Source organism: Psammomys obesus, unplaced genomic scaffold, assembly GCF_907164565.1.
Source record: "Psammomys obesus unplaced genomic scaffold, mPsaObe1.curated_primary_1811, whole genome shotgun sequence".
Classification (NCBI taxonomy): Eukaryota; Metazoa; Chordata; class Mammalia; order Rodentia; family Muridae; genus Psammomys; species Psammomys obesus.
In genome coordinates this window covers 1-11,511 of record NW_026589571.1, presented here as the reverse complement: position 1 = coordinate 11,511, position 11,511 = coordinate 1, and the positions used below count along the sequence as shown (strand labels likewise).

At 40.4% G+C, this 11,511-nt stretch overlaps 1 protein-coding gene across 2 annotated transcripts; it reads left to right on the top strand.

The window, feature by feature from the left end:
• The first annotated feature begins 8,185 nt into the window (after positions 1 to 8,185).
• On the top strand, positions 8,186 to 10,687 carry LOC129675115 (thyroxine-binding globulin-like). Of its 2 annotated transcripts, none has more exons than XR_008719876.1 (3): positions 8,186 to 8,452; positions 9,770 to 9,865; positions 10,337 to 10,685. XR_008719876.1 is itself a non-coding variant. In XM_055605145.1 (3 exons), exons 1-3 carry the CDS (start codon positions 8,426 to 8,428, stop codon positions 10,628 to 10,630), a joined length of 312 nt encoding a protein of 103 aa, XP_055461120.1. In that variant the 5' UTR covers positions 8,186 to 8,425; the 3' UTR covers positions 10,631 to 10,687. The 2 variants fall into 2 exon arrangements, 1 of the variants encoding a protein (XP_055461120.1); XM_055605145.1 differs by having other exon boundaries at positions 9,739 to 9,865; positions 10,473 to 10,687.
• The last annotated feature ends 824 nt before the right edge of the window (positions 10,688 to 11,511 follow it).

The window sequence follows — 11,511 nt, the reverse complement described above, 5'->3', positions numbered from 1 at the left end:
TTGTCTTTTCATGGTGTCCTTGATTTCTTTGATGTTTTGTGTTTGGAACTTTTCTGATTTTATTTTTGCTTTGAGAGACGTGTCAATTTCCACGAGTGTATCTTCGGCTCCTGAGATTCTTTCTTCCATTTCTTGTATTCTGTTGGTGATGCTTACCTTTGTAGTTCCTGATCTTTTCTCTATGTTCTCCAGCTCCTGGTTTTTCTCTATTCGTGAATTCTTTATTGATCCTGAGTCTGTTTTCATGTCTTGCACCATTTCCTTCATCCTTTTGAATGTGGAGTCCTGCTTTTCAATGACGGCTTCTATTTTTTTGTCTGTTTCCTCTCTGTGTATCACTAATTGTGCCTCTACTTCTTTGGGTATAATTGCCTGTATTTCTATGAGAGCTTTGTTTATTTCTTCTTTATTTGCCTTCATTTATGTGGACATTTCTTTGAGAGCTTTGTGCATTTCTTCTTTGTTTGCCTCAATTTTCGTGGTCATTTCTCTGAGAGCACGATTGGTTTCCTCTTGGTTAGTCTCGATTTCTTTGGTTATTTCTCTGAGGGCTTTGTTCATTTCATCTCTATGGGCCTCTAATAGCTGGAGAAACATAGTTTTGAAGTCGTTTTCTTGTATATCTAGTGAATTGAAGAGTCCATTGTTTTGTGGGGTTGCTGGTGAGGTCATTATGTCCTGATTTTTCTTGGGAGTGTTCTTACGTCTGCCTCTAGCCATCTGGTTATTTATAATCCTCACTGTTTGTTCCTCGAGATTGTAGTTCAGGCTATGATCGTCTCTTTCTGTTTTCTGAACTCTTTTTTCAGGAAGCTGAGAGAGGTTCACTGGTTTGGGAGTGTCCACTGTGGTTTCAGTTTTGCCTAAGTAAGGAATGTGACGCTGGCACTATTTGCATGCACTTTTAGCGGGCACAGTGTGCATGCGTGGATTCTCTAACTATTGCAGTGGCCTGCAAGCCACTATTATGCAGTTCTGACTGAGATCCAGGGATTGTTTGCCTGGATTACACTGGTGGACCTGCAAGGCAGAGACTTCAATGTTGGGGTCGCTATCCCAAGAATCCCTATGATTCCCTCACTAGGGGTGTGGGTGGCAGGGATCTCGTCTGGTTGCTTCTGTGGAGAGGCCCTGGGTCTGGGGAAAACTCTCCCTAGAAGGCTCACTCACTCTCTTGCAGTACCAGTTGGTATGCACAGGGGTTCCCCTTGCTCTATATGCTCTGATTTGGTCCAGCTGCAGCAAGTGTGCGGGTAGGCTAACAGTCAGCTCTGTGACACTGTTGCCCCAGGACTCGGTGTCCACCTTTCCTGTGTGCTGCCTCTCTGTCCTTTCCCTCTGCCAAGAGGGGTTATGTTGACCTGTCCCGGGGTGGCACGGGAAAGAGTTAGGTTGAGTGTTGTCAATCCCAGATCCCGGGCCCAGATCTCTCTGCCAGAAGCAGCCTGGCGGTAGAACCTATGTTTGCTGATCCGGTGAGAGTACTAGGTAGGTTTGAGTGTCCTCAGATCCAGAGCTTAGGTTTTTCTGCTAGGGGCTGCTGGGTGAGCTGGAGAGAGGGTGCTGTGTCCTTGGCAGGCTGCCTCTCTGTCCTTCCCCTCTGAACTTCCCCTCCGCTAGGGCAAGCTTATGGAGGTGCTCTTAGGGGATTGCCAGAAGGGGTTGGGGTTTCTCAGTTCGATCCTGAGCCGCGGTTTCTCTGCCAGGGGTCGGGGAGTGGGGGCGCCGGTGATAAATCTTCCTGCTAGACCTTATTGCGCTGGACGCAGGGGAATCTCAGGACGTGTAGAATGACCACAGTCCCAGATCCCGAGCTGTAGTTTGTTTGCTATGAGCGGCCGGCAGCACTGGAGTTCCAACACTGTGAAGCCGCTGTGTGCCTCTTTATCCTTTTGCTCTGCTGCAGCAGGGTTACGGCGGTGTTTGGAGGAGTGCCCGAAAGGATTGGGTTTTCTCAGCCCCAATCTCTGGTTGGGGTACAGACAATGTGGTCTTTGGCAGATTCTGCTGGACGCCTCCTGCCTCCTCTGAAGAGGGAGTAGGGATTTTGAGCTGGGCGCACAGCTGCTCTCTGTGGGCAACAGGAGCTCAGTTGTGATGGTGGCAGGTACCCGCAGTCAGGGAGACCTTCCAGGGAAAGACTGAGTGGCCCATGATCAGTCTCGCAACTTTGCTTCCCTGTGGGTTTTTTTTTTTTTCGACTGGGACTCTCAGTCTCTGGCACCTTGTGCCCATCATTCAGCCAGGGAAAGTGATCGGGACACGCAGACTTATGGCACCAGTCCGGAGACCCAAAGCCTGAGTTACCCGGGATTTCTTCTGGGTTCCGGCTGGGCAGCTGAGAGTGGACCCGACCGATTCCCACGCCGTGGGAGCCTCCCCTCACCTGAGAAACACGATAGCTGTTGTTTTAGGGCCCAGAGTTCAGTCTCCTGGTCGCTGCACGGAGTGTGTTGTCATGCTTCTCAGACAAGGTGTTCTCCCAGTGCCGCCATCTTGGCCCTCCTCGAATGTCAGATTTTGGATTTTAGGTGTATTCAATCTGTAATACTTTCATTTCATTCTTATATTTGTGTGAAGCCACTTATTATTAGTTTCTTAGACCTCCAGAGTGAAATATATAATTTGTTTTTAAAGGAATCAATTTTTACATATATAGTATTCATTAGAGAAATTTGTGCTTTTCTTTGCAGCTTCTGGAGAAACTAAGGATCTTTCTCTCTTTCACTTTGTCTGTTTGTCTGTCTCATGGATTTTCATCAGACATTTGACTACACCCTTCCATTAGGGAACTAGTAAATAGTTTTAGTACATTAGGCTTCTTCTTAGAGCACAGTGTGAGCCTCAACTTGCAGGACATGGGTTCAGGAAGAGAGACATGTAAGAATATGGAACTTGAAAGCAGGATGGAAAGTCTGTGTTACAGGGATTTTGTACCTGTCTGGGCATACAGATTCAACACCACAGTAAATGAAGAAGTGGTATTAGTTTTGTCATAACTTCCTAAGCCATGAACAGAAATTAAAGAATCAGAAGATAGAGGACACTTCTAGCTAGAGACATGATGGTGCTTATTACCATTGACAACAAGGTGAAACATCAGAGGGAGAAGAGGAGTAAGGTCCTACATCATCCTTCGAAGGGTAAAGTTGGAGTTTCCATTTCATTTCTACTTTCCAAAACTTAGAAAAATGAGCAACCATCTTAAGAAACATCCTAAAAAACGCTATCTGGGACATATATTTGGACTTAGCCAAACTGATTTTTATTGATATTATGAAACACTATGACAAAAAGCAAACTTTGGGAGGAAACAGCTTATTTTATCTTACAGCTTATAGACCATCACTGAAGGAAGTCAGGGCAGGAACCTGAAGGGAATAACTTAAGGAGAGGCCATGAAGAAATGTTGCCTATTGGCTTGCTTCTCATGGTTTGCTCACCCTGCTTTCTCCTGCAATCCAGAAACACAAGCCCAGGGGTGGCACTGTTCACAGTGACCAGGGCCCTCCCACATCAATCATTAATCAAGAAAATGTCCCACAAAGACCAATCTGATGGTGGGTCCCTCCTGTCAGATATGTCTAAGTTTTCATCAAGATGACAAAACCAACCAGCATAACATTTTACAAAGTTCACACGAGAAAAAGTGGTCTTCTTAGTTGTTAGTGCATACATATATAACTCCTGAGTAAAGGAAAGAGCATAAAGCTTCCTTCTACCTCTCAGGATGCTACTTTGCCACATGTAACTCAAAACATGTGAAGTTTTTTGTTGTTGTTGTTTTGTTTTGTTTTTTTACAGAAGAGGTACAAGTCCCTTCTTTGGTCTGAGTATTTGTGTTCCCCTCAGATCTTACCTTGAAATCATGCTTAATGCACAAGCATGAAGACCTGACTTTGATCCTTAGAAGCAATGTAAAAAAGCTGGACAATGGCGGTATGTACTCCCGATCCCAGTGCCAGAAGATGGTGGGATGGTACAGAGACAGATGGCTTTCCCAGGGCTCACTGGCTAGCAAGGGTACTATAATTAGTGAGATCAAGGCCAGTGAAAGATCTTGTCTCCAAAAACAAGGTGGATAGGATGACTCTGAGTAACTTCACTCAAGATTGTTTTCTTGTCTTCTCTCTCTCTCTCTCTCTTACACACACACACACTCATTGCTACTCACATGAACAAAAACACCTACACACAAACATACAAATTGTTTTTTAGAAAAGAAGTCCTACGACTTGAGGAGATGGTATTAAGAAATGGTTGCTTAAGGATTGCATAAGGATGGATGTAATGGTGGCAAAGCCCTCATGAATGGGATTAGTCCCCTCCCAAAAGATGCCTTGAGGTATTCCTTTATCACCTCTCCCATGAAAACATAGGAAGAAGAAGATACCATCTAATGAACCTGAAAGCATCCTGTCATACGACACTGGGATGGTTAGTTTTAGATGTCAGTTTGACCAAATATAGTATCCCGTGGGAAAGGTTATGGGCATGTCTGTGTGGGATTGTTTGGACTGAATTAAGTCCTCTGTGAGCAGAACCATTGCATGCCTTTGGGTCCTAGATTGTAAAAGAGTGGAGAAGATGAGCTGAGTAGTAAACATATATGCATTCATACTTGATGCTCTTTGCTGAGTGTGACTCACTGCTTTGAGCTCTTGCACCTTGACTTCCCAGCAGTGATGAACTGCCACCTGGAATTGTAAACTGAGTAAACCCTTTCTCATTTAAAATTCTTTCTATCAATGATATTTTTATCACATTAACAAGAAGCAAAATTAGGACATATATCGAATGTTTCAGAACCATAAACTTGGCTTTCCCAGTCTGCAAGATGTTACCACATTTTTGTTGTTTTAAACAACTCAGTTTATAATAAATTGATGTGGCATCCTGAACAAATCAAGGTTGTTCTTTCATCTGTCTCTGGATGATACTCATCTTAGCTCTGTTTATTGGTTGTCATGTTGAGAAATTAAGCACACTTAACATATTTTATGTAAATATGAGTGGATATAGGAATAAAAACTAGAATATTTAATAATGATATAGGTATATACTGGCATTAACAACCTAATTTTCTTCATCTATTTCTACTTTTTCTATATTTTCTTTGCTACTAACATATACCTTTTATGCTTACATTTCCTTATCTGTCGTATCTGGTTGTATGACCCAACATTCATTTCTGAAGTACCTGAGCAATCAGCAAGCCTGCTTGGGCAACTATACTTTTCCATTTGAAAAAAAAAAAAAACACAATGGAGCATGGCTAAGAGCCATCTTTGGAAATACCTTTATTACAAAAGTTTTCCTTTTATAGCAACGGAATTTCTTCATACCCAATATGTACAATTCCAATAATTTAATAGCCTTGCTTTATTGTTTATTTAAACTTATGTTGAAACATGTTGCAATTTGTATTGGAAGCATTCACTTGTTTGAATTAAGATCTGTGGAACTGAAGTTTGTCCAGTCACAGAGAGAGGATTCAAGATTGTCTCTAGTAGATCAGCAGGGGAATGCTGAGAAAATTCATTCATCATTCTTAAGTTCCCAGGTAGTAGAAAAAAGTAGCAACATATTTTAGGTACTGATTGACATCATATACTGTAGCATGGAGCCTATGGGCCAGACTTTCAATATATTTTTCCCTGACTGTCTCTGTAATTTGTAGAAGATCAGGATACAATGACTAATGCAGTGATGAAATCTTTGGAAGGTACATGTAGCATCAGCACTGCAGGCACATTAAGGCAGTTGCTGTGATAAAGTTCTCTGATAAAATCAACTTAACTGGGAAAGGATTTGTTTGAGCTCCTATTGAGCTGCGTACATGGTGCCAGGAGAGAAAAGCAGGAGCTTGAGGTTGAAGCAGCTGGTTGTATCAAATTTCTACAGTCAGAAGAGAGCAATGAAGGCAATGCATGTTCATGCTTGGCTTGCCTATACAGTCCAGACTATCTACTGCATACAGCTGATCTAACATTTGCAAAATTAACAATTAACTCTAACCATAGTGAACATGCCAAAAAGCCTGAAGTTCTTGGCACAAGGGCTCATGGCATATAATACTAGGCATTATTCAAGTAGAATTTCTTGGAATGTACCTAGAGACAAGTATTATTCTCTATTTGATCACGTGAATTACCAAATTCCAAAATTGTTCATTTTCCCAGAAACAATAAGTGACTTTTATCAAAGTTAGTCAATGAAATAAAAGGAAGAAGTCATGAATAAAACATTGAAAGAACTGCATAACCTTGACTGCAAAAAACTGCTGAGACCCCCTTTCCAGCATACAAAAATCTCTCTTTTAGTCTCATGAAGCTGTTTTTACCTTGCTTAAGAACACAGTTCTAGACTTGCCTTTAAGACTTGGATAACTAGAAATCTTCTTTGTTAATTTTACCATCCCCTATCCATTTTCTTCTCAACATCTATGTACACAATAAGATCCCGTTTTTTCTCTTAGACTATTTGGAAGGTCAAATATCAAGTAAAACCATGAGGGAAAGTTTACAAATGAAAGTAACTGAAGAAACATTAAACATTTTTGAAATAAAATTTGGAAGATATATGATAACAATTTATGGCATTTATCAAAAATAATGTGAATAGTTTTGGATCTGTGTGAAATATTTGGTATGCTAACAGTTTTAAGAGATTTTGTATTCACTGTGCGACTGAGACCAACTTAACACAATGCTAAAATTAGGCTAAATATAAGTAGAGTTTCATCTTAAAGAGAATGTGTTTGCTGAGAGCAGGACTGTAGTATGGGTTGTGTATTTATGTGAGAGAAACTGATTTCTGCTAATGAAATGGAAAGGAATTACGAGTTTCCAGATTCTCAGAATATGTCAGCTAGTCAGTCTGAACTGAGCTTCGGGACAGTATTTTTGTATGGTTTAGGGATGGTTTCATTATGTCTCCTAAGGGTTCAGGTGTTGGAGGCTTGGTCTTCATCATGCCAGGGTAGAGGTACTGGGAATTTTGTGGATAGGGCTTAGTGCTATGCCATTCTCCACTGTCTTCAGGAGGGATTTAGTTAGGGCTTGGGGTATCCTTGAATTAGTTATTTTTTAATTGGTTGTTTTTGTTTTCTGCTGTTGTCTGAGACAGAGTCTTATGTAACTCAGACTGGCTTAGAATTCATAATTTGATCTTTCTCCACCTGTTTCCTTAGTGTGTGTGTGTGTGTGTGTGTGTGTGTGTGTGTGTGTGTGTGTGTGTATGTCCTACCTGGTTCCTTAAGTTAATTTTTGTTGAAAGCCTGAACTTGTGCTGTTGTCCAAATATGCCACCAGAGGGCACAGGTTCAGAAATTTTCTTTTTTTACTTTCTTAGTTTCTTCTGCAAGAGTTTACTGGAGCTTACAGAATCTGAGAGAAGAGATAATATGTTGTTTCATTGTCACAGTTGAGTTTGAACTGAACTGGAAGCCAAGAGATTCGAGCTTGACATGACCTTTCCGTGTGACACATGCAGCAGTGACCATCCTGTATGTGAGATATCTCCTCACCTAGTGAGTTTAGGCAGTGGTGCCATGAGATCACAAAGATCACTTTGATGTAGGATGATTATACTTTATTAACCATTGAAAGCCTAGTCCTGAATATGGTGTTTTGTGTACAATAGGGCTTTATTGTATTTGAATTGATTGAAAATATGGCATAGTATAGTCACCCTCACTGTACTTACTTCCTTTTCAACACCCCCTCTCTACTCCCTTGATCAACACATTGATCCTTAATGTAGTTCTTAAAGTAGCTGTGTATGTAATCATGTACTTGATGTTATGTTAGGTCTATGGTCAATTAGTAGTATCACTATACCTAGAAAGAAACAGAGCCAAGGGTAAACTGGAGTTTCTTGATGAAATATTATTTTTGTTTCTATTGCTTCTTTGTTTTCATGTTCCTAGTTAATCTCAGTTAGAGGATGATTGATTTTATTCCACATTCTTCGCCCCATCTGTACCAGGAGTCCCTGGGTTAAGAGTGGGTGTACTGGGCTTTAGTGATCAGAAGACATGACTAGTTTCCCATTGAGCATTAAAAAAATCTAGAATTTGATAGCATTTTCTCTATGTACAAACCATCGTATAGCACCAATTAGAAAGAGTCACCAAGTTCTTGAGTATATACCTGCTTCTCGAATGTCATCCTGTTCTGGTATTGACAGGAAGAACTGTTTTAAATGAAGGATATATGTAGAAGCCAAAATTATCTAAAGTTTTACCCAGAGTACTAACCTTATTTTTTAAGTTTTTTTTTTTTTCCACGTGGCCTTGGTTTTGTGCATCAGCTTTGTAAATGTCATCCTAGGGTTCATGTCATGGTTAATTTGTAACTAAGAATGCTCTAGTTTTGCAATCGAGGGCATTCTATAAAGATGTAAAGGTGTTGCTATCTGAGAGATGCAAGTGGCTTCTTGGGCGTGTGCTGTAAGTAGTTTTCTCCTTGGGAACACTGAACATTGTTAATAAGCCAGAGGTCCGATAACTGTGAGTTTGAAGTCCATATGTTCAGAAGGCAAGGTCCAAAAGAGACCATCTGATATCTGACTTTCTAACCAGCCTTAATGACTTTGATAGGAAGAGTACTCTGGTGATAATATAGAGATTTGATCTAGAAGGGAACAAAGGAAGGCTGGAGGAGATAAAAGTCCCTCTGTCTTGCTAGGAGCTGACAAATTCCTTAAGCCCTTAAACTTAGGCAATGGCAAAAGGCAGTACAGATGTAGTGGAAAGAAGTTTGATAAGTATTCAGGCAGTATTCATTGGTCATCATGACCATTAGAAGTGGAGAATAAAAATGAGGCAAGCCCATTTGATATAGGTCTGTCTATAAACAGTGGTACAATATAGTGAGATATGGAAAGAAAATGAAGGAGTGGGTTTGGGAAGTTGAAAGAGAAGGTGTTTCCATTTGGAAAGTTAACTTTTCCAATGAAGACTGTAAGTGAACAAGCAGGGTATATATGTCCAATAACAGCTGGGTAGATGAGCAAGGATACAGTCAGACAGGGTGAATTAGGAGGAGTTCTGTAACATAGCAGTTTTTAGTATCTCTAGTGAGGACACTCATTAAGAAAATGTAAGTCTTAGAAAAGGGTCCTGTACTGCTTCCAGGGATCTCTTCTTTCTAGCCACTGTCGTATGAATATTTGTGACTCTATAGCTGACTCCCTGTTTCATAGTACCATTTCATAGTACTATTTTATGGTACTATTGTACTGGGCTTAGAAGACTTTAGGACCTCCTCTCTAATAATTACAAAATGACATGCATACTTGTAAGGATAACATTGTAAAGATCTGTTTGAAGAGAGAAATGATTCTCTAGGTGGCACTGAAAGAAAGAGGTCTCTAAAATAAGAATGTTATAACTTTTTTTTCCTCTTGTTTGAAAATCCTCTTCTAGCTCTCACACATTTTACAGGTATATCAATTCCAGCCTGTTATGTTGTGTATCACTTGATAAACTATTATCCTTTCATCCCAACTAGTCATTTCTTGTAGGAGTAGCTATACCCAAACCGAAATTGTACTGTGCACGTAACATAAACAGAGGGAGTGCTTGTTCTGTCTAATGATTCTTCACACTCATAAAACTGCATTTAGTTCAAATAACAAGTGATTCAATTTCTAGGAATTTAAATTAGTATCAGTATTTTTACATGCTGTTATTGTATGTTAATGAATTCATGTCATTTTATTTCTGTTGCCCAGGCAAGCCATTTCTCCTACTCTCTTTTCCTAGGAGACGTGTCACTGTCCTTTAGCAAAAAGAGAGACTACCACCCATATTTCTTGCCAAACACTCCATCAAATACTTTCTTTGGTTTTATAAAACAAGGTTGGTGACTTTTATGTTTCTCTGAATCAGGGTGTGTTTCATATATCTAAGCTTACCCAACGGTTATCTCACTTCATGTTTCATCTTCATTCCAGAATGTCAGTGTTCCTCTATCTGTTTTTCTTGGTATCTGGCCTTCAGGCTACAATCCATTGTGTGTTACATAACAGCTCTGAATACAAAGTAAAGACCTGCCAATTGCCCCAACCAAATGCCGCTCTCTATAAGATGCCATTTATCAACGCTGACTTTGCATTCAGTTTATATCGGAGGCTCTCTGTGGAGAACCCACATTGGAAAGTCTTCTCCCCTGTGAGCATATCTTCTGTGTTAGCCATGCTTTCTTTTGGATCTGGCTCTAGCACCCAAACTCAGATTCTGGAGGTTATGTGATTTAACCTCACAGATACTCCTGTGACAGAATTACAGCAGGGCTTCCAGCATTTATTTTGTTCATTAAATTTCCCAAAGAGTGAACTAGAATTGCAGATGGGAAATGCAGTTTTCATGGGGGAGCAGCTGAAACCACTGGCAATGTTTTTGGATGATGTCAAGACCCTCTATGAAACAGAAGTCTTTTCTGCTGATTTCTCCAATGTTTCTGCAGCTCAGCAGGAAATCAATAGTTGTGTAGAGAAGCAAACCAAAGGGAAAATTGTAGGCTTAATTCAAGACCTCAAGCTGAATGCTATTATGATTCTGGTGAACTACATTCACTTCAAAGGTAAGGCATCAAGATTAACTTCCAGTCTAGTATTCAGATAGAGAACTGGGGAGAGTTTATGGTCTCTTTATCATTGGGATCAGTAGCTGTCCCTCATATCACAGTGATTTTTCACTATTGTCTCTATCTGTGTATTGTGTTGAGTCATTCTAAGATGACATACTGCTCAGTGTATGTTTCTAGGAAATTTCTAAGGAGACAATACTTTTAGAAGTGTGGTTGACACTGTTATTAATGTTCTGATCATATCAGGCTAAATAATTGCAGTTTCTAATATACTTAATGAGGTGTGAAATCCTTGTGCTTGTCAAGTCGACCGAATTTGTATCTAAGCATAATATAGCTCTTACTTCTTGTGCACATTTGGGTATAATGGAAAAACCTTTTATTTTATGTTAATTACCTACTATGTGCAAAAGATTATGCTACAAAATATATACCATTAATAATTTTCAGTGAGGGGGCACAGAGAGTTAAGATGGTGGAGACCAGACCTGAGGAAAGGAAGGGTGAGAGGACTGAAGACCTGTAGAAAAAAGAGAAACTGAGGATGGGGACATCTCTGTGACAAGTTGGAGACCTAAGTCAGAGTAGGCTCTTGGGAGGATACGAGGGTGATTCAAGCAGAGATCCTAGTAGCAGAAAACATAGAGACTGAAGAGGACATACTCTAAGTATACTAGTCTTCTAATAAGTGGCGGTGAATACCAATCTACCGACAAATCTTTGACCCCAAATTTATCCTGCCTATGAGATGTGCAGGTATAAAGACAGAGCAGATAGAGCAGGGATTGAAGGATTGCTCAACCAATGCCTGGCCCAACCAAAGACCTACGCTATCCAAGGGTGCCAACCACAGACACTATGAATGTTACTCTGCTAAACCTGCAGACAGGAGACTAACAGAGTTATCCTCTGAGAG